This window comes from Montipora capricornis, chromosome 10 (assembly GCF_036669925.1).
Source record: "Montipora capricornis isolate CH-2021 chromosome 10, ASM3666992v2, whole genome shotgun sequence".
NCBI lineage: Eukaryota > Metazoa > Cnidaria > Anthozoa > Scleractinia > Acroporidae > Montipora > Montipora capricornis.
The window spans coordinates 53,992,146-54,014,289 of record NC_090892.1 but is presented as its reverse complement, the minus strand read 5'-3'; the positions used below and the strand labels follow the sequence as shown (position 1 = coordinate 54,014,289).

The 22,144-nt window shown below is 38.2% G+C and overlaps 2 protein-coding genes across 5 annotated transcripts in view; one reads left to right on the top strand and one right to left on the bottom strand.

The window, feature by feature from the left end:
• Positions 1–1,430: 1,430 nt before the first annotated feature.
• Positions 1,431–16,567, top strand: LOC138019817 (eukaryotic translation initiation factor 2 subunit 2-like). Its single transcript, XM_068866730.1, has 10 exons — positions 1,431–1,556; positions 1,661–1,820; positions 6,388–6,482; positions 6,890–7,015; positions 8,475–8,550; positions 8,994–9,058; positions 10,958–11,106; positions 11,417–11,473; positions 12,354–12,439; positions 13,902–16,567. The coding sequence occupies exons 1-10, from the start codon at positions 1,539–1,541 to the stop codon at positions 14,075–14,077; spliced, it is 1,008 nt and encodes a 335-aa protein (XP_068722831.1). The 5' UTR covers positions 1,431–1,538; the 3' UTR covers positions 14,078–16,567.
• A 992-nt stretch (positions 16,568–17,559) lies between these two features.
• LOC138019816 (oxidative stress-induced growth inhibitor 1-like) overlaps positions 17,560–22,144 on the bottom strand; it is a 23,958-nt gene continuing 19,373 nt past the window's right edge. For all 4 annotated transcript variants that reach the window (XM_068866729.1, XM_068866726.1, XM_068866725.1 and 1 more), the window contains exon 4: positions 17,560–21,384. In XM_068866729.1, coding sequence (XP_068722830.1) covers positions 20,104–21,384 — 1,281 coding nt within the window. In that variant the 3' untranslated portion in view covers positions 17,560–20,103. The remainder of the gene's footprint in view (positions 21,385–22,144) is intronic.

Below are 22,144 nucleotides of genomic sequence, written 5' to 3'. Positions count from 1 at the left end.
ACTTTCTAAAAGAAACCGTAGTGCTGCGAAAATAGAATCAGTTACTGTGACGATGGAAATGTAGTTTATTTGTTAAAAATTATAAATAATCACTATATTGTAGAAAGTACATGCCTAATTTAATAAAAAACATTATAATAGGAAATACATGAAGTACCTACGTATCATTGACGTCGAAAACCGCTGGGCCTGAGTACTGTGAGCTCGTCTAGTGAATTTTATCCTGGCTCAACCTCGCTCAACCCTGGCCCCAGTAGTTCAAACGATGGATTTCACTATCCGCCGGATAAATCACTATCCAGTAGCGAAACCAAGTGCGCTATCCCCTGAATTGTGATTTATCCGGTGGATATAAACGTTATCCACCTTTTGAACAACTGGGGCCTGGTATTAAGGCACATGGATCCCAAATGTCAAGACTAGTAAGCTGCTCACCGGTGTTCGCAGCAACAAATATGAAATGTTGCCCAACTTGAAGGATTGGCGGAGTTGCAATGTTTTTCTATTGGAAATCTACTGTTACCCGAGGAAAACCCTTTAGAGCCTCCTGTGGCCGAGCCTGCCACCCAGGCAGGTCTTAGAGCTTTGTCGCGCGTTTCACCCCCACGACTTATCCAAAACTGTAAAACGGTCTCTGATTGATCGCAATCCACGAACGGAAGTAGTTCGTTTCAGCATACGTCGTGACGAAACCCTAAGATTACGAAGTTAAAGAAACGAGGACGGCTATGGCAAAGACAACGCCAAAAAGCAGTAATTTTATTGGTTAGAAGAGGAAAAAATGATGACGCTACATCTATGGATAGAGGGGTTAGGTGTCAATTAGGACGAAAAGTTCTGTTCCTCTCCCTTGCCACTCCATGAATTGTGGCCAATAAAGTAAAGTAAAGTAACTGTGGAACGCATTTTTTTACATTTCTCTCCCGTACTCTTCAAAACAACAACGTAAAATGACTAATTTTCAGGATTTGACGACAACGTGAACAAACAATAGTAAATCTTCCTTCTCTCTCTTTGTTTCAAATGCTTACGTACCAATCTGGTGATACGATAATTCGCCCACATTGTACAACATAAACGAGATGGAAACATCGTGAAACTCTTAGGGCCGATTTACACGGTACGACTTTATCGATGCGACAACGTCTTACGACAGGCCCACGACATGATTTACGATTGTTGTGTACGTCAGAAAAAATGTCGTAGCATTTTAAAACATGTTTTAACACGCTGCGACAATCGTAAGTCATGTCGTAGGCCTGTCGTGAGCTTGTCGCATGCGACAAAATCGTATCGTGTTAATCGGCCCTTACGACAGCTCAAAAATTGAAGTGACGTTTTCGTCGCCGTAGCGGCTAGTACACGTCTGAAAGTGAAATATGGACTGGGCTAAAGACTGGGTATGAATTGACCTTCTGCTCATGCGCAGATGGGCTGACGCAACTCCATGTGAAAACTTGCTTATCATCTTCCAATTTCAGAGAAATCCTTCATTTTCTGCGATCTTTGCATTTATTGCGACAGGCAAGGACATAAAAATGGCAGAAGACGAAGCGGTGATTATACAGCTCTTATTTATTGTGCACTTTCGAGAATTACTGGTATTTAACTCTCTCTATGTGTACTAACATCGCTTTGAAATCCTCTCTATAATAATTAGATGTTCGATACTACAAAGAAGAAGAAAAAGAAGAAGAAGGTTTTCTTGGATCTGGACGCTCTTGAAGAGCAAAACACCAATGTGGAAGACAAAAGCGAAATTGTCTCTGAGATTGATAATAAAAACAACGAGGTCACGGAGGAAAAAGCTGATGACAAAGGTATAATTTGTTGGTGATCAACATTTATGTTGGGATCAAATCTACAGTTGGATACTGATAGGGACCTTTTATCTTCACATTTGTTCTGTTTCGAAATCGCTGTTCTTTATTGATACGCTGCTCCCTATATTTAAGTTTAAAATTGATGTATAGCAGCTCAAATTAATTAATCTCTTCCTCTCGTGCATTTTCTTTCGATCGTGCATAAATTTGAGTGCATGGATAGAGGAAACCACCATTTGATTTTCAATACTACATGTATTTTATTTGCTCTCCATCAATGTATAAATTTGAACTTTTCTTTTTAAATTACATTACCCTGATCAGTCATTATCTATAATTGTGTCAAATCGAACCGAGACGTTTGGGTAAAAGTTGCTGTCTTGAAATTTATCAAGAATATTTACGTCCTTAATAATATACATGGAAAAATTACTATTCTGGTCAGCAAAGAGCAGTCCAGTTCAAGTGTAACACCAGTGCAAATTACAATAAACAAACAATAGGGTTTGGTAAGAACCAATCAAATCTCTTGTTTTCAAATCAAACGTCAGCCCTGGATGGTGCAATTTATGGCGTTTTTTTTTTTCCTGATTGCATGATATGCGTGCATTTCTTCTGCTCAACCATTTAAAATTTTTAAGTAAGTAATAAGTAATCACATGATTTTTCTCATGCAATTTGGAATAAATAAGCACTTCTAAATCTTTGCAAAGACTACAAATTGAACTTGCCCTATGATCTCATGTAATTTTTCTTGTCTTTGAAAAAATTTACTCCTGCTTATTTATTCCAAATTGCCCTTGAAATCATGTGATTACCTATGCTAACAATTTATTATTATTATTATTATTATTATTATTATTATTATAATTATTATTATTTTACAGTGAATCAATATTACACTTTATTATTTTTTTTCAAATAAATGCATTATATAATTAGCTCAAAATGGTTATCATTTTTGTGTAATTAGGCTTAGTCATAGAATGGTCTCTGCCATTGAGTGCTTTTATACAGTGTAGCTGAGCTCAGGCACGCAAAGTGCGCCAGCAGAGCACCATGGGCAAGCTTTTTTGGGAAATCTATCCATGCAAGAAATTTTGATTATGACATCACATACGTGCTTATGTCCATCTGCCCTTACAGACTGTCGGGTTGGAGGTCGGAAGGCAGGACAGCCTCTGGGGACTGGAGTGTTTAGACAATTTTCCTTGGCCAGAAATCATGTGGCAGCATTGTTTTTGGCAACCTGCGTTTTTCTCGCGGGAAATCATATAGTGACGAGCAATAGGATAAAGAGCAGAAAAGAGCACAAGAGAAAAGGGAATGAAATTTGAGAAATTAAAGCAAAGAAATCCTCGAGAGAAACCGAGGAAGGACCTGTTGCCCATAAAAACTCAAAGGAGGCTTGTAAAAATGGGTTTGACAGACGTGACTCCTTCTCTGTGACCATGGTGTTCTAGTAGCCTTGACAGTTTTGCTTTGACAAAGCAGTATCATAGCGTACAGTGCAGACCAGAAATATGCGTCCCAAAAAACGCGTGCGAAACGAGCATACGAAAATTGCGCACACGCGTCTGCGTTTGTAACACGCGCATCAAAAACGCGCATTCATCAAAGATAATTAGTATGTATGAGTTGGCCCATTGTCTTTTCATTGTTTAAGTTTTATTGTTAGTTTCAGCGAAAGACAATGGCTATGTCAACAGTGAAGCTTTTGACAAAATTTCAAATAACGTAACGCGTGCTTCTAAGTGAAATTCGAGTCAACAACGCACTCGCTTCTGCTTCATATTTAATTTCAGACATTTGAAAATTACTTTCACTTCTCGCTGCATCAACAAATGACATAATGAGGGAAATAAATATTTTCCTGTGATTAAAACGTAAAACAGGATTATTTTCAATTTGAAAGACATCGGTTTTGCCAACAGAAATCGACGGTCAGTAAAGTTAGTCGATCAATAACAAATATCGCTAAGAGCAAGACTTGGACAAACGGCGCAGTGAAATGCAGTAAAATCAACGAAATAAGGAGTACATGTATATTCATTCGCAAACAAAACTTACTTACGCCATCTGTAATACCGGTACTTTCTCGTATATTTCAAAATAATTTTTGTAATGCGTGCGTGACATTCAAAAGGCGTCTCGGCATTGTGTCCTTTTGCGAATTCAAGCTGTATTACTTCAGCAAGATTCAGTGGAATGCGCTCGGAGTTGGAAATTCTCCCCTTTAAGATATCTTCTGCACCAATTTCTTTCTTTAGTTAAGCTTTACGGAGGAGAATTAACACGGGGTTGGCTGGAAGCATACGGAGTGAAACCCTGTGTGACAAAAAAGGGAAATAAGCCGCGGCTTACATAAGACGCGAACACCTGATGTAAATGGTACAAAATGTTCACGGCTTTCTCAAGCCGCGGCTTATCCTGGCCTGGGAGTTTATACTCGTATAAATAGTCCCTTTCGCGTATTATGTACGCGGCGGCTAGAGTAAGCCACGGCTTATTTTCTCTCGTATCATAGAACGGCCCTAATGTCGTCTTCTTTTGTTTGAGCCTGAACCAAATGTTTACTTGTCGGAGCCTCGAAGCAGTTATCTCATGACGACTTCTGTGGCGCCATTCTCAGTATTTGACGTTCGCGAAAAACTTGGGATGTTACAAAAACTCCTCAGTAGCGCTGTTTTCTTTTTTTCCCCGAAATTCTTAAGCTCCACAAATTTTCGGCAAAGCACTTTTATTGCAAAGAATTGGCGGAAAAGTCAGAAGCTACGTCTACATAATTATTTTCTCCGTTGTCTGGCGTTTTCTGTGACAACGATCCAAACTGCAGTTTCGGCAACAGAAAGGTCAAAATGACTTAACTATCAGTGGTCAGCTGCAGGATGACAACACAGTTTTATTATTTTCATTCAGTGAATGTCGAAAGAATTTAAAACTTTGTAGGTTCGTTTCGAAAACTCACAATGGTCAGTTGACACCGCTCTTCAATTCAAATGTTCTGGTAAGTTGATCACAGAAATTAAATATTCATTTTATCGTCTGTTTAATGTTTCGTGGAACAATGAACATCACATCTACGATACGAGTTTGCATAACAAAAGAAAAAACGCGCATCAAATGCGCGTTTGGAAACGCGCAGTTAAAAACGCGTGTGCGCAAAAAACGCGCGTGCGTTTTGCGTCTGCGTAGGACGCATATTTCTGGTCTGCACTGTATTTGGCCATGGGAAAACTGGGTTGCATTATAACAAACATTTCTTTTGCACAGAGAAAGATGCTGCTACGAACATGTTTCTTCCAATCTCTTTTGTTGTTTGTACCAATATATTTTTAACAGAGAGATGAATGACAGCAAAGAGATGTAACATTATTTTTTATTGTGTTTGCAGTGACTGCTATTACCAGTCACTTTCTTCGTTGCAAATCAAATCGTTCTGCAAAAATTCTGATTGCCTGATCGGGCAAGTCTTTGAATTTATTTTACTTGCTCACAGATATATTTTGCTCGCCCCAGGCAGTAGGGCAATCGTTAGTGTCGAACACTGAAAACACTTATTTACAGCAGTTGTAGCTTTCTGGTAAGCTTGATGTTTTCCTTATGTGCCTCACCACCTGACATATTAATTTTTGTGAAACTAGCTAAAAAAGGAAGAAGGCCTGACTGAACGTTTGCAATTCCATGTTGACAGAGATTCTGACATATTTCAACAATCACATTTATAGGCTTTTTGTGTGAAATGGGTGTCCAGTTGTGAGCTGCTTTGTTTGACTGTGAAATTGCAGTTGAGTAAGCAAATTTACTACACTTTAGGTTGACTTTTTATTTAGTAAAGATTTTTGCTGTTGTGCTGAAGTGAAGAGAGAGGGAGTAAAGATTGTCAGTCAAACGGAAAATATTGTGAAGGAGATTACTGTGCATGTAATTTCAGTTTTAGTTGTTGATTTAAATTGTTATTTATTGTTTGCAAGGCTTGTTTGTTTACTTCTGTCAGTTCAGAGATGTTTGATGTGTTTGATCACTGTAAACTGTACACACGAATAATGATTAATTTTGTGCTTTATGCAGAAGCATAATTATTTCCATAAACGCTATATTGCTTTCTTGGGTTAGAAACGGGAGCTCCGCTTTTAGGCTTGGCAAAATCTATAATTATACAGTGTGTTAGCCTTTTTTGTTTTTACAGTCTTTAATCATTTGGTTTTTTTTGGTTTTTTTTTTTGCAGTGAGTTTTTTTTAATAATTTCAAAACAAATACTACACTACAAACTCTACACTGCACTATATACAATACACAGTCTACTTACAATACTTTACTTGCAATGCACTTCGTTAGCTGCTAACAACACGACTAGGTGTCACAAGCTACTTACAAAATCATCTTGCTAAGCTTAGCGTAACACATAACTTAATATTTATTTACAGCTGCATTAAGGCCGGTTTACACGGTGTGACTTGTCGGCCCAATTTTTGGCAGCGGCTTTGAAAAAAATCGGGCCGACATAAAAAATCTGTTGCGTTGCTACAGAACTCTGCATGTCACTCTCATAATTATTTATAGATATCTTGGATCTTGATGACTTTTCGGGAATGAAGAAAAAGAAGAAAAAGAAAAAGAAACCATATGACATGGAAGGCCTTGAAGATGCACTCCTGGTTGGTTTTCAAATGTTAACACTCTAAAGGCCAGCTTACATGCCACAATTTGTCCAACTAACAAGATAAAGCTGTGGATTTTGTGTGTATTTTGACACCCTTGCTTCTGGTTCACTGATAAAATCGTAATCTTAATCAACAGCTTCAATTTTAACATTCACTTGATAATGACCGAAGTACAGTCGAAATGTCGTCTTTTACAGTTGATTTTTACTGTTAATCATTCTAAAAATGTGGCTGCTGTGTGTCTCTTGTAATCTTATTATAGAATTGGATGTCAAAATGTATGTACTACATGTATTTGTGCCCTGATACTGTTAGTTTGGTGCCACCAATAACAAGGGTAAACAGGCCTTACAGCAAAGTGGGTAGAGCTTCCTTTAAAAACCTGTATATTGATGTTGTAGGATGCTTCTACGGACAACAAATCTGATGAGACTGGAGTAGAGGAAGGAAAGAGAGAATCTGCTATAGAAGGTGTGGAGGATTTAGACTTGGACTTTACAAAGAAGAAAAAAAAGAGGATTAAGAAGGTCAGTGAATTACTGTATTATCCTGTGTATGAGTCAAACCTCCCCCCCACCCCTTATTTTTTATGGCAAAAAAGCAGTCAAACGTTCGTAAGAAACACAGATGACTATTGAGCTTTCCGACATTGATAACCAAGAATATCAATTCGCTAATTCAAAATTGTGCTTGTGAGTATCTTCACTATTTATAGTTGAATAAATCCTTTTTCAATTCAGCTGGAATTGCTTACATTTCTAATCTCTTGTCACCAAATCAAGAGGCAACCTGTCCCACTGCAAAGGAAATAATTTTTATGCTACTTCTGAATAAATTATTTAGCTGGAACTTTTGCCTATATACAGTGTATAAGTCGAGGGCGATTTTTGGAGCTTATTTTGAGGTCATAAAAGGTCAACTCATACACATGTAAATAATTAATGTATACATGTATTTGAAGTGCGGGTTTTAGATGAAAGAGAAGTGATCCTTGCAGGTATCTGGACAATTTAAGCAATTGTCTCTTAGGTAAGGCTAAGTCTGCTTACGAGCCAAGTGGCCCATTAGGCCAGAGCTTACCCTGGTTTCTGTAGCATGAAGCGACTAGTAGTATTTCTACTCCTCCCCTGGATGGGATGCCAGTCCATCACAGGGTTACCCCTGGCATTAAATTTGCCGATACCCATTTATGCACCTGGGTGGAGAGAGGCACCGTGACAGTAAAGTTTCTTGCCCAAGAACACAACACAATGTTCCCCAGCCAGGGCCCAAACCCGGACCACTCGATCCGGAGTCGAGCACATTACCCATTAGGTCACCGCACCTCCCACTAATTGTCTCTTAGAGACACCTGAAAAATTCAGGTGGCTCTAACAGGATTCAAACCTACATGTACATGACCTCTGCCATGCTGGTGCAGTGCTCTACCAACTGAGCTATGAAGCCACTCAGTTGTCTCTATAAGTGACAAAATTTAGCTTTAATTAATTGTCCAGATAAGTGAGAGGATCACTTCATAATAAATTTCTGTTTGAATAAATTTTTTCATTGCTATTAGTGGTAGAGCGGTTTTCAATTGAGTGTCGAATGTAATTAGATAATTACTTCATGATTACTTCATGCAGTGATTGGTTCTAAAATCTCGCGCTAAGTTTTTCAACCAATCAGAAGTGAAACCAAAACCAATCATCGCTTGCGCGTGCACATTTTCCCGCGCTTTGTGTCGGCTACATGTAATTACTTCGAGTTTTCTTTGGTTTACTGGATTGTCTCTGTCCTTTTTGATTGGCCAAAGTCATTACATTGGTTTTGGTTTTACGACACTCAATTGAAACTCACTCTAAAAATACAACAGTTCTGAATGGTTTGTTTGTGAAATACATTTTGCAAACTGTTTTAAATGACATGAAAAAGGTGTGTTTCTGAGTTAAGTCAAAGGACATGTTAAGAAGACAGTATTAAATGCAATCATTCTTTTGACTGCAGGTTCCAATTGAAGAACCTGATATTGCTGATTCTGTCAAGGTGGCTGTAAATGGTGCAGAATCAGATGCAGAGGAGGGTACGTTTCTCTGATGCTTGACAATTATTTTAGTTGTTATTAATATTGGAATGTCATTGATGGGGTTAATACAATATAAAATTATATTAAATTGAGCTAACCTTGTAACTTATTAAATTCTCTCTGTCAAGACCTGACAAGTGTCAATTTCTAACCTCCATTTTTCAGACTATAGACCCTTTGCATAAATGGCGCCCAAATTTGAATAACAATACTTGATACATACATGTACATCCTTAGCCTCACATTCATGAGAAAAATCCTTTGTCTTGAAACATAAACACGAGGCTAAGGATGTATACAGTATTGTTACTCAAATTTGGGCGCCATTTATGCAAAGGATCTGCTACAATGTGCTTACACAATTTATGGTGAGACACCTTGGTTGTGACCATGGGTAAATTCTGAAATTCATGGTTTTGTGTTTAATTGTTTACTTAAAGGGGAATTGGATGGTAATGAAGACAATGGGCCAGCGTGGAGTGATAGGGACTATACTTACGATGAGGTATGAGTGACCTTTCACGCAAAAATACATGTACACTAACGGTTTTGTGTTAAATGGGTAAAAATCAATGGCTAATCAACGGGTAGACAACAGATTTTCTAGCACCTTCAACGCCTTTCTCAACACATCCAACGGGTGCACAAAAAATCCCAACGCTTTGTGAAGATTTTTCCAATGCTTTTTAGTAGCATTCTTTTGTTAGTGATGTAGACATCAAACATGTGAGGCAATCCGCAACTTGATGTTAGCCAAAAGTGGTTTGCAACCAAGCTCTAGAGACATCCATAACAACAACAAAATGTAAGAATTGGTACGCAGTGTGTACATGTACATGTGGTAAGCTACTGGGCAGAAGAGGAGGTTCTGGAAACAAGGGTGTCGAGCTTTTTTAATCCATAATAACCCCTGGAAGTGAGACTTGACAGACTGATTTTACTATGTCTGACGCCAGGGGGCATCCTGGACTGCCTGAGGAGTGAATGGGTTAGGTTATCCCCTCCATTAAATTTAAAATCTAAATACTGGATGTGCGGAGAAAGAAGTTCACCACAATTCTTAAAATGCATATGGGTCATCTGAGTTATAGGAAAGAGGATGAAAAACTGTCTAACACTTCTCTTTACATTTTTTTTATTTTATGCACTTGTTTCTTGCATACAGTATGTTGTTTCAAAATCACCAATATTGACCTCTTCAGCAATAACAACACTGTCTTGGATTTCTCTTTTGGCGCAATCCATGGGCACATACCTATTCATTTCGGTTGCCATTAAATCCCATAGATCGTCTCCTATAAAAGCTAAGAGAAAATCAAATTCATTACGATTGTCTAACATGAAATTAAGGCCAGTGGCTGCCACAAAATCTGGAACCTGAATATTGCCGAGCTGTTCATTCCAGCAAGCAGTTTCTTCAGCATCCGTGTCATCACTCTGTTAGTTCTCACCACCTTCATCTTCATTTTCATCTTCTATCACTAATTATCCCCTCCCCTTACAGGAAAACCATAAAACCTCCCTTTATCCTCAGAGTCCTCAATAAATGTGATCGAAAGGACAAGAAGCCAGACCTTGTGGAGTCTCTTATCAGCTGTCAAACTCTGCTCTCAAGACAGCTAATGATTGGTCAATTATCCTACCAAATCTCTGTAACAGCAAAAAAATACAGATTTATTAAGGGGGAGTAGATAGAGGCCTAAAATCAAGATAATGATAATAGTAATATTTACAGCAAGTTACGGCCAGTTTAGGAAATTCGGGGCTTACCATGCTAGGCCGGTTACAGCCAGTTTAGGAGTCAGTGGGGAATGATGTGGGTACAAAAGGAACAAAATTTTATCTTTATGAGATGAGGGTTGATCAGGAATTTTGATTGGCCAGTTGACAGTTCACAGAAAGGACTTATTAATTTTGGGCAATCTTCTGCCAAGCACTCGAGGACTTTTTCCGTAACGATCGTCGCAGCTCTGATGAAGGTGAACAGAAGCCACCGAAAATTTAGCTGTCAAAATAACAGATCGGATTAAGAGCACTTTTGAATAATGAAGGAGATTTTACTCCTTGATTGACAACAAATAACCAATTAAAATTTGTGTGATGTCACAGCCTTGTTTACGTACTCTCATCTAAACACAGCTATTGACCAATGAGAGTGCACGGACTACCCTAATTATTAACTTTTATAAAATTTTAAATTTTAAATATTGGAGGTTTCTTTTTGTGTGTAGCACAATAATATTAGATTCATTTTAGGCTAATTGTGTCAAGTTGCACCAATGCACAACATCAATTCTGGATAACGGTATCTCTGAACACATTGCTTCCCAACTCACTGTAGTGCATTCCTCTGAAAACCACTAACATTATTTAATTTTCTCTGCTCTTTGGTTCTTCTACGCAGTTATTAAGAAGAGTTTTTGACATAATGCGTGCCAAGAATCCTGAAATGGTAACTGGAGAGAAGAAGAAATTTGTCATGAAACCCCCTCAAGTGGTCAGAATAGGCACAAAAAAGACGTCTTTTGCAAACTTCACCGACATTTGTAAAATGTATGTTATCTACACTGAAAACACAGTCTACCAGGTGTATGCCTCTGACTATACATTTGCTATTGTTAAAGTATGTTAGGTGGCTTACTACCGTTTTGTGGCTTTGAAAATCTCATAAACCAGACTTACAGATAGCACTTGCATAACATATTTAATAACATAACTATTTTATTGTGCCATCTTTTAATGTAAGGCGAATGACTTTATTTACTAAGCTTTTGTATTCCCAGAATGCTGGAATACATGTACAAGAGACTTGTAGAAGTGACATTCCCTTTTTAACCAAGGGTTCCTTTTCATTCTTTTGCAGTTTACATAGGCAACCAAAACATCTTTTAGCATTTCTCTTGGCAGAGTTGGGAACAAGGTATGACTTTAATGCTCTCACCTTTAGAAGTCACGAGCATGTTCATATCTATCTCCACCCTCCTCCACCCCCCCCCCCCCCTTCCTCCCTTCCCTTCCTCAGGGATGTTTGACCACTGTCACTGTACATGTTCGTACCTCATTAAATGATTGGAGAAGAGTCTCGTCTCCTGCTAAGTTTATCCTTGTTAGTTTGAAAACATTGTTTTAGAATGATGTGTTTATCAAACTTTCTTTGCATTCCTTTGAAAGTTCCAATGTTTGCAGTATATCTTTTGTTTTTATAGGTGATCACATTGTTTTGAGTGCATTTTGAAATAAATTAGAACAAGTAAACTTTTTCAAAGACAAACAAAATTTCACCTATGTTTTGTCTTTCATTTTTTTTTTAAGTTACTTTTTATTCCAACTACTGTATGTGTAGCATGAGAAAAATCATGTGATTACTTATTGATAATAATTATACTTGAAGAAAATTGAATTGGTTAGGCAAGCAACGCATGCATGTCACGCAAAAATTGTGCCATCTAAGTCTTGCATTTGATTGGCTATTGCTGAATTTCATTACTCGCTAACCAATCAGAATGCTAGGTTTCTTTTTCCACAGAATTACAGTACGGCTCAAAGATAAGCGAACCATCAAACGCGTTGAGAACGTGTTGACAATGCGTTGAGAATGAAGAGCCGGCGCATTTGAAAATAAAACCAACGCGTTTGCAAACTCGTTTCTTTTCAACGTGTTTGGCCTTTGTTATTCATTTTCGCACCTCTTAATTGTGTTTTTAGACTTTTAGTCTCAAAATGAAATCATGAAATCATGAATTTTTTCATGTATATTATTAGTATTAAAATTACTGATTTTTGCTTGTCTTATTGTTCAGTGGTTCTATTGATGGTAATAATCAGCTCATTATCAAGGGACGTTTCCAGCAAAAACAGATTGAAAATGTCCTTAGAAGATATATAAGTAAGTTGGTGGTTTGCTCCTTTGGTTTATCACTATTTTTACTCAAATATTTATATTATCAAGGTTTTTGATTTATTAATTTTGTTTAGTCTATTTTTATGCCCATAGCCTTTTCAAAGACCTTTTGAAGGGCATTAAGGATTTGTTTTTGGAACATTGTTTGATGAACTTTTACTGATAGTGTATTCAGGTTGCTTAACATGTTCAAAACATGCAGCTGCTCATGTTATTGTCGGTTTACGCAATGACAATCACATCTCCACCACACTTATAGAGGTGCAATTGTTACCTATAGAACAAATCATTATTTTTAAGATACATGTTTACTTACTTTTAAATCTTTAAAATCAATAATCTTGCTCCCAAATACTTGTGGGGAATATTTGATTATTACCATCAAAGCAGAAATCTGCGGTCATCCAGTGATGTCTCACACCTTATGATACCTGTTTTCTATCTCAAAACATATGGATTCAGAGTTCTTTTCTGTCACTGTTCCTAGATTGTGGAATGAACTTCCAGCAGACATAAGATTGAGTTCAAATATCTGCATTTCTTCAATCCAAATTGAAACAGTAAAAGTAGCTTAAACTTACCGGGGGGTATAATAAATTTTTAATTGGTTTTTAGTACTGACTAGCTGCACATCACAAATTATTGTAAAGGGCTTAGTGCTGGAATGAATAGGTGCTAATTATTATTATTATTATTATTATTATTATTATTATTATTATTTACAACTGTTCTGCTGGTGGTTCTGGTACAAACTACCTCAGCATTCCAGAACTCTTCTTAGGATCCTTGCTGATCCTAATAAAAATTAATGATCTTCTGCATCGTATGAACCTGCCAAATACTTTTCCAGCATGGCTATGAAGCTCCCCAGTGCCCCTATGACCATCGGGGGGATTACAACGTTCTTAAAGTGCCAGAGGGTTTTGATCTCAATTGCTAAGTTGCGGTATTTGTTGATTTTTTCGTTCTCCTTCAGAGCGATTCTGCAATCACCCGGGCACGCTACGTCAATAATAATTATGGCATATCTTGTTGATCTTCTCAACAACTACAATGTTGGGTCTGTTGTTTGGCATCTTCTTGTCAGTCTGGATCTAGTGAAATCCCACAGAATCTTTACATTCGTGTTTTCGACCACTAGTTCTGGGGAGTGCTCATACGGTGTACCACTTATCTCCACAGTCAACTCCATAGTGCTTGCAAAGGTCCCAATGGATACCTTTGGCCACTTTGTCATGATGGTGCTTGTATTCCATCTGGGCTAGCTTTGGACATTTGTACATGTATGACATTATGATTTACGGTCTCATCATTTTTCTTGATAGCATTTGTTCGCAGAGGCTGGCTCTATTATTATTATTATTATTATTATTATTATTATTATTATTATTATTATTATTATTATTATTATTACCATTGTTAATTTTGCTTTGTATGCTATCAACAGAGGAGTATGTGACGTGTCACACCTGTCGTTCACCAGACACCATTCTTCAGAAGGAAACTAGGATTTTTTTCATTCAATGTGAAACATGTGGATCAAGAAGATCAGTAGCAAGCATCAAGTCAGGTTTTCAAGCTATTACACAGAAGAGAGCTCAGTTGAAGAGCAAACAACAGTAGAGAAAACATTCTTTGTCATACTGTTTACATTATTTTGACATTAAGATTTTCTATATGAAAGAAAAGTGGCACAACTCCACAGGCTTGTGTTACTGGGATGAAGAAAAAGATCATAATACCTGGCATAAGTGCTCTTGAAATTGAGAGGAAACCAAGTGAACTATTGAAAATCACTGGCATCCGAGGGAAATGTGGTACCACTCCAATGAGCAGGAACGTAGGAGCAGCCTGGTGAAAAAGTCCGTAACACACAAACAGATCTGACTATGTACAAAGATAAATGGTTTTCTGTCAGTGAAAAACTTTTTCGTGGAGTGGTTTTCTTGGTTCAGAACTACATGTAGGACAGTGTCATATATTTTCTTGCTCAAGTTGTCAGTAGGAAAAGATTATACAAAAATCATCACCTTAATGTGAGATTCTTTTGCCGTGATTGTCATAATCATTAGAGAGATAAAGCATCGCGTTCACGGCAAATGTTGGACTAAAATTTGTGTTTTGCCAAAAATAAAAGAAGCTTGTTTGATATGAGCTCACGGTAACGGTATGGTAACTTTTCAAAAGAGTGAGGTGAGTTAGAATAACATAATTTTCATGCTTTTACGACAAGTAGCAACCCAGTGTTTCACGTTTGCCATTTCACATAAAAGCGATGCTTGATCTCTCTATTGCTAGTGTTCCTGACTGGGAAAATTTCAAATTTTTCCGTAATAAGCTGCAAACAAAGAGGTGCAAATGTTGTTGATCAACTCATCTCCATAATTATTGTTTGGTGTTGTAACATGATGCAAGTGGTACAGAGATGTTGAACCAAGTTTGAAACTAGTGAAATTTTTGATCCAACAACTCCTAACACAAGCTAATTAGAAGTGTGCATCAATGTTGGACCTGTTTGCACTTTAATTTTCTTCCAATGTCATTGAGGCATATTGACCTGAAATGAATGGTAATATTTTGCATTTTACACCTCCTTTCCAAAGTAAAGTCCAATTCTCATCATTGTGGGATCCGGTTGAACACCATTGCATACGTCAAGCAATATATCAAAGATTCATGGTCCAGTAACCTTGTTGGTCTTGCCTATATTTTTCATAGCCCGGTAACTTTCTACTTACAGTATAATAATTATTATTAATGGTGCTAGTCCAGACAGTGGTAATACTAATTATTAATTTTTTAGCAGCTTTCATTGTTAGTCTGATTTGAGTTCTCTACTTCTAAAGGAAGCATGACATGTGCAACAGGTCATTCCTGTGTTCTGGTTTGGTGATCAAATCGGCCTTGTATTGATCTTAGGGGGTGCTTACATGAGAAAACTCGCACCAGCACAAGTTTCACACCAGTGAGACTTCTTGATGTCATACCACTTTTACATGATGACTAGGTGAATCCGTATCGTGTTTACATGAAGGGACACCACATGTTGATCAGATACAGGCGTGAATCCAAATTGGAAAAGAGCATGTGCACTGCAGGAGGCCGATTTCACACCAGAACGAGTGGTCATTCCTCGTTTATATGATACCATTGTCAGATTTCACACCAGGACGAAATGTTCACTCTGGTGTTGCAACTGGGGTGAACTCACGCCGATGTCAGTCGCCCCAGCATGACATTTTTTGGTGGTGTCATGTTAGCAAAATTAGAACAGAGCTTCAGTCTGTAAGAGAGGGAACCAGAGTGAATTCTCGTGCCCAGTGCAAAAGTCGCTTCAGTATCATGTAAACACCCCCTTACAGAATTAACTACAGAGTTAACGTTTCTCCGACCATCCCTCTGGTATACAATGTATAGCCACATACCATAAATGGCTGAGTGGGCACATGGGAGCTCGGGTGGAAAGTTTGCATCTTTTTTTCGAATAGCTAGGGATGATCCACTCCACAATAAGTTAATGTTTTTCGTACATGTAGTGCAGTTTATTTGGAAGAAATTTAGTTACTTGTCCCTGGAAAGAAAGGTATCAAGCACTTCTGCCAGAATTACATGTAGAGTGCTCTAAACCTCATTTTTGTGTTTTGGATGTGTGTAGTTGCATTATTTTGCTAGCCCTCCATTCTGCTTTATTTCACCGTCCAAAATTCTTCTTTCAGTGGTTAAAAATTGCTTGCTACACTAACCATACTTTGAACAACTAGGCTCTGTAGAATCAGTTGCTTATTGAATGTTTACCCATTGGTGCCCCATGTTGTCAAATTTGATAAAATTGCCTGTGTCCCTTTCTGGGGAGCTAACGGTTGACAACTGTGAAATTTAACAGCCGTTGTATCCCCTAAACTGATCCATACATGCAATATGAAACTCCCACAGCAACAAATCCAACCACACCCCATTTATCCTTTGGATATTACTGCCTCACAAGGGAAGGGAAGGAGATTATTGTTGAATTTGATCATTACATAAAAAATTACGATCTTAACAAATGTGGCTTGAAGAGTGGTTCCATTCCAAAATAAAATAATTGTCTGGCTTAGTTTTAGTCATTCATAATTTGGCTAAGATATTGATGTCATCAAATTCCCTAAAAGTAACCTTTGTAACTGCAATGGTGAAAGAAAATTGTCAAACTTCTTTTTTCTGATTTCAAGTGTCTTTCATAATAATAATAATAATAATAATAATGGCTTTATTCAGCATTTCCACAAGGTGGCTCTTCATAATAGTCTGTATGAGATATCTCTGACACAATGAACAAAATAATAACCTCTTACTGACCGAGCACCAGGGCCGTACTGGGGAATATTGGCCTGAGGTCGTGGCAGTATGGACCTAGTGCAGCTTGGTCAGTACAAAAACTACTGAGGGCCATTATTCCCCATTACGGTTCTGAGCAAGTGAGGTAAGTTGGTTATTACATGGCATAGTTTCCTTGAGCGATTGGACACTTCTCCACTTGGTAAAAGTTTGTAATCCTTGTCTTCCATCGGTGAACTTTGAACAGTAACCTTTAACATTTTAAAACTAAATTTTGCTTGCTATAATTATTGTACTGTTGTGATGAAAAAATCCCACTTTTTAAAAACCTTGTGTTTTCCTGGGAGAGAGAAAAAATATGGAAACAGACTGGTTCAATAATAATGGTTAGGCCTCGGTTGTTCAAAAGGTGGATAACGCTATGCAACGGATAAATCACTATCCAGCGGATAAACAATAGCAAAACCAATTGACTTATCCAGTGGATAGCAATTTATCCAGTAGATAGCGCTATCCACCCTTTGAACAATCGGGATCTGGGGCCCGTTTCTCGAAAGTCCCGAAACTTTACGGGCCATCTTAGAGTGTCACAATTCCCTTTGTATCCGAAGAACGGAGTGGATTTAAGTCGTCAAACTTCACAGTCATTTTTCTTTTTGTTGGCTTTAACACATGTTAAAAGTTCTACTTTCCAATTCAAGCGGTTGCCAGTTTCACAAAAGGCTTTTCGGGCGCGAAAAGAATTCCTTAAAACAAACAACCTGAACAACTTAAAAGTGAGACTATCAAAAGTTGAGAATTCTTTAATTAATGAAAGCATTGTGAAGTGTGCTTGAGAGTTACATTTTCCTTTTTTCTGATCCAAGGTCAACTAGGAGAAAATTATATATACCGGTACATACATACATTAGTGGTGCTGAAAACGGTTACAGCCCTGTATCAACAATATTATTTTGCGGGGATAGAGAAAACAATAAATACCTCAAAATAAATAGGACAGCTAGGCTGTTTAAACAATAGAGGTCATTTTCTGTGTTTCCATATCCTCATCTAAACATGAAGGGAAGATGGCTGAATTCGAGACAGTTCTGCAAACCCGAGTTGCAGTCAAGGGTTTGCATAACTGTTGAAAATTCTCGCAAATCCCCCGAGTGTTTAGATGAGGCTATGGAAACACGGAAAAAAGTCCTCTATTGGTTTTAGAAAATATTTCTCAAAAATAATTTGAGAAAATATTGAGACAAATGGTGTTTTTCACGTCTTGATTGAAACAGATTTTCTTGATACATGCTCATATTTCCTACCAGCCAATCAAAATGCACATCTGCCAACATAACCAATGCTGTTTTTTTTATGTCTTGATTGAAACATTTTCTTGATACATGCTCATATTTCCTACTAGCCAATCAAAACGTGCGTCTGAAAATACATAACCAATCAACATTCGTGTTATGTCACAGCCGTGTTTCCACACTCTCATCTAAACACAGCTATTGATCAATGAGTGCGTGTGTACTATCCTAATTATTTTATAAAAAAGAAGGCACGACAACCCATTGACTCCTAGGAATGAGACTTGACAGATTTGCTTTGTCCAACGCCAGACAATTTTGGTTCAGGAATCAGTGGGTTAACCTCCACATCCACACAAAAGCTGTGTCCCTTTGTCCATTTACAGTCAACACAGTTCTGTGAAAATTTGTCCAAGGATAGACTACATGCACATTTTTCTTGACACCACTATGTTTGTCTCACTTGTTTTTTGACATTAATATTTTTAGTCACCTTTACAACCATGGTAGAACTATTTTACAGCTTATTCTCTGTGTGCCTAAATTAGGCAGCTTCTGCAGGTACTGGAGCAGAAATTAAGGGCGCGTTCTTTTGGGACTATTCCGGAATAGCAATACTCTGAATATAGACAGTAATCATGTTCTTTTGGGACCAACTTGGCAGATGCGTTCTTTGTGGAATTGGTATTCCATGTATTCTGTTATTTGTAAACTGGAATAAGAATAACTTGAATAGTCCCAAAAGAATGCACCCTAAGTAAAACAAAAGACAGAAAACAAACTAACTCCAAATAAAGACTAATTCCAAGTGACCAAAGACAAAATGCTTTCCGGTACCTGCAGAAAAGCGTCCCCTAAATTAGGGGATAGACCTATTTCCTTCATTACATGTCTTCATGTTATAAAATACTAAATACACCCTTCCATACTGGTTTTTCAAAAAAAGCAGCCTTGTTGGTAAACCACACGTCTAATCTTTTTGGAACTGAATTATATTTTGACAAAAATAGTTTAAGTCATTAGTTTTGTTTCAATAACTCAAAATGGCTGCCAGTCATGTTACGCAATTCTACAGTATTATAATGTCCCTGAAAATGTACTTACAAGTTACATCCTATTAATTACCCCTGAAGATGAAAAATTTTGAACCATAATTTTCAGTCTTTAAAAGTCCCCATTACATTATTTTGAATGCAAGGTGAAAAGCACTTAGTTTACTGTAATTCACCTACAATCCAAAAAAATAAAAAATGCTTCATTTAAATTCATTTGAGCAAAAACTTCAATTGCCTTGAGGAAAAAAAGCAAGGGCAAGGATTTAATTGAGGTAGCTTTCAATGTTTAGATAAAAGAAGGCCGTGGTTAAAAAACCTGTAAAAGCTAGTCAACCGACCAGACGAAATGTACAGAGACCCTCTTGAATTTAACTTAGCCTAACTTCTCTGAAACTTATCCGGATTAGAAAAAATGAGTGCTACCTCTAATCAACAACTGTTTGTTTCTGCTCAAGGAAGCAAAGAAGACAAGGCAACTATTGATTGGAGTCTGAGAGGTCAATTTTCTATGAAATTAATGTATATCCATGTAGGGCTAATACAATTTTTTAACCTAAAAATGAAAGTATTTCCAGCACCCTTGTCCAACCAAGAAAGATTTTTGTATGAGATCCATTCGAAGTGCCTACTTTTGTACCAATAGACACCTGCTTTTGCACATTTTCCATAGATTTCCTATGTTTACAGGCAAAACAGACAGCTACCACCGATGTTAATCTTTGATATTTTTTAAAAGACTTTGTTCTGCGAGTGAATCAAATAATTGAAATTTCAATTCTGAAACTTTCTGCTCCTCAGCAGTCAAAAACTATGTCTCCTCCATTAACCCATTGACCCCTGGGAGTGACACTTGACAGATTTTACTCTGTCTAACGCCAGACGATTTTACTCGTTAACTGGGGGCATCCTAGGACACCTGAGGTGTCACACAGTTAAGTGGATATCAAGGTTCTTAGGTATTTAGAGTATTTTAGACAATTAGGAACTATTCATTTTCTTTCATTAAATGATTTGCAATGCCTAATGCTCCGCCAATACCAAAGCGTACAAAATTGTCACCAATTAGTGGCCCAATGGCAAACAAGCCAGGTTCTTTGACAGACTCATATGTAAAAGGATTTATGTCAATAGGGTTCTCTTTGCTGTCAACTGGCTTCAAGCCCTTGACACCAAGTCGTTTTACTCCATGGAGGAAAGAGAGGTCTGGCTTTGCACCGACTAAGATAAAGACACTGGACACTTTTTGCTTGAACAGGGTACCATCTGACTTCTTCAAAACGCACTCCTTGTCTTTGCGAATCTCAACCAGGCTAGTCTTAGTGTAGGCTGTGTACATGCTATCTTTGCCATAGGCAGTTGTCATCTCTCCCTTCAACATCTGCCCAACCTTATAATACTCTGGGTACACCACACCAGGGAGCTGGTTGTAAATGATTTTTGAATCATTTGCTTGCCTACGAACAGTGTGAATGACAGGGATCCCTTTGTTTCGTGCAGCCAGCACACAGTCAGCTGCTGACAATCCAGCTCCAACAACAAGACATGGATCCATTGAAAGTGGTGGATCAGCGAGTTCATTTAAGTATCTTGCGATGGCATCCATTTTGTGGTACACAAAAGGAAGGTTTTCCCCAGAAATACCAAGGACCTTTGGTACCCTATTGCCAGTAGCAAGAACAACATTGTATGCATGTACAACAAACATTTCATGAATTCCCGCATAGGTGCGGACACCTCTGATCTCCCAGCAGCCATCTCTCTGAGAATCTGCTGCTCGACAACGACAATCAGTGCAATCTCCTTGAAGCAAACGCTTGACTGAAACTACCTTAGCATCATTCCAAAAATTTGATGTAATGTTAGTATTTGTGACGAAGTCCTTGTAGTACTGAGCAATATGACTGGTTGTGGCACGATCATAGTTGTATCCATCACTTTTAACACCATTGGTGACAAGATTGCATGGTTTCCTCACTGTTAAAGACCTGTGAGCCCTTAGCCAGTCTTGAAAGTTGCAACCTGGTAGTTCCAACCAGTTGTTAAGACTCAGTGTTAGCTGCGAACCCTCCATATTGTGCCAGCATCCACCAGGAGGGCCACTTCCCAACACCAAATGTTTCATCGCTCGGCTTCCATTATAGTGCCACTTCAGACAAGATGCCTGGTCCTTTCCAAGGTCAGCGTTGGGGCGTAACAACTGGTCAAACAGCAGGGCCACAGGGTTGAAAGACCGTCCTTCCAAGCCTTCACTAAGATACTCTAAATCCTGTAAATAGTTCAATGAAGACAAAATAGAATAAACAAATCACAATAGCCATTAACACTTGGCAGATGTTCCATCATTTAACCCTTTCAGCCCCGAGGGGAGGGGAGGGGGGGCATTGGCAAGTAAAATCGTCTGGAATTAGACAGTCAGAGTAAACTCTGTAAGTTGCACTATTGGGACTGAACACGTTATTAAAAAGTAGGCTTGAGTACTGAGTGTGCCAACATGGGGCAATTCCAGAAATAATTTGTTTAATATCTCAGTTAGTAAGAGGTGCATTGATATATGGCACATGATCAGCCCAAAGGAAAACACCAATTCCCATCTGTTCACCATTGTTATTAAGTCCTGTTGGACAGGGTAACATCTGGATGGATGACCATCTGGGTGAACACTGTGCAGTACTACTCCTTGTAAAGTCAGTCTGGAGTGGATCCCTTCCCCCCCCCCCCCCCCCACCCTCTTCCCCTACCTCTGTAGTCATAAATGTACATGGACTGACTTTCAGTCAATCTCAACATGAAAAAGGGTTTTTCTCTGGGTACTCAGGTTTTCCCCCCTCATCAAAACCACCTCCCAGCTAATTACAACTGGCTGTGGTGCTGGCTCCATCTTGTCCGCTCAGGTCACCAATCAAAGCACGGGATTTGGTTCATCTTGCCCGCACATGGAGCTAGTCATTATAATAAGTACGCTTTCAGTCTGATCTTGTTGAGCTGTGCCGTTTGTAATGTATTGTTTGAGACTGCAAGAAAGGGTG

Excerpts from the sequence above, each read along its gene's own strand:
- LOC138019817 (XM_068866730.1), top strand. Across the intron at positions 1,821-6,387 it reads GGAAAAAGCTGATGACAAAG|ATATCTTGGATCTTGATGAC; the intron begins GTATAATTTGTT and ends AATTATTTATAG. Across the intron at positions 6,483-6,889 it reads GCCTTGAAGATGCACTCCTG|GATGCTTCTACGGACAACAA; the intron begins GTTGGTTTTCAA and ends TTGATGTTGTAG.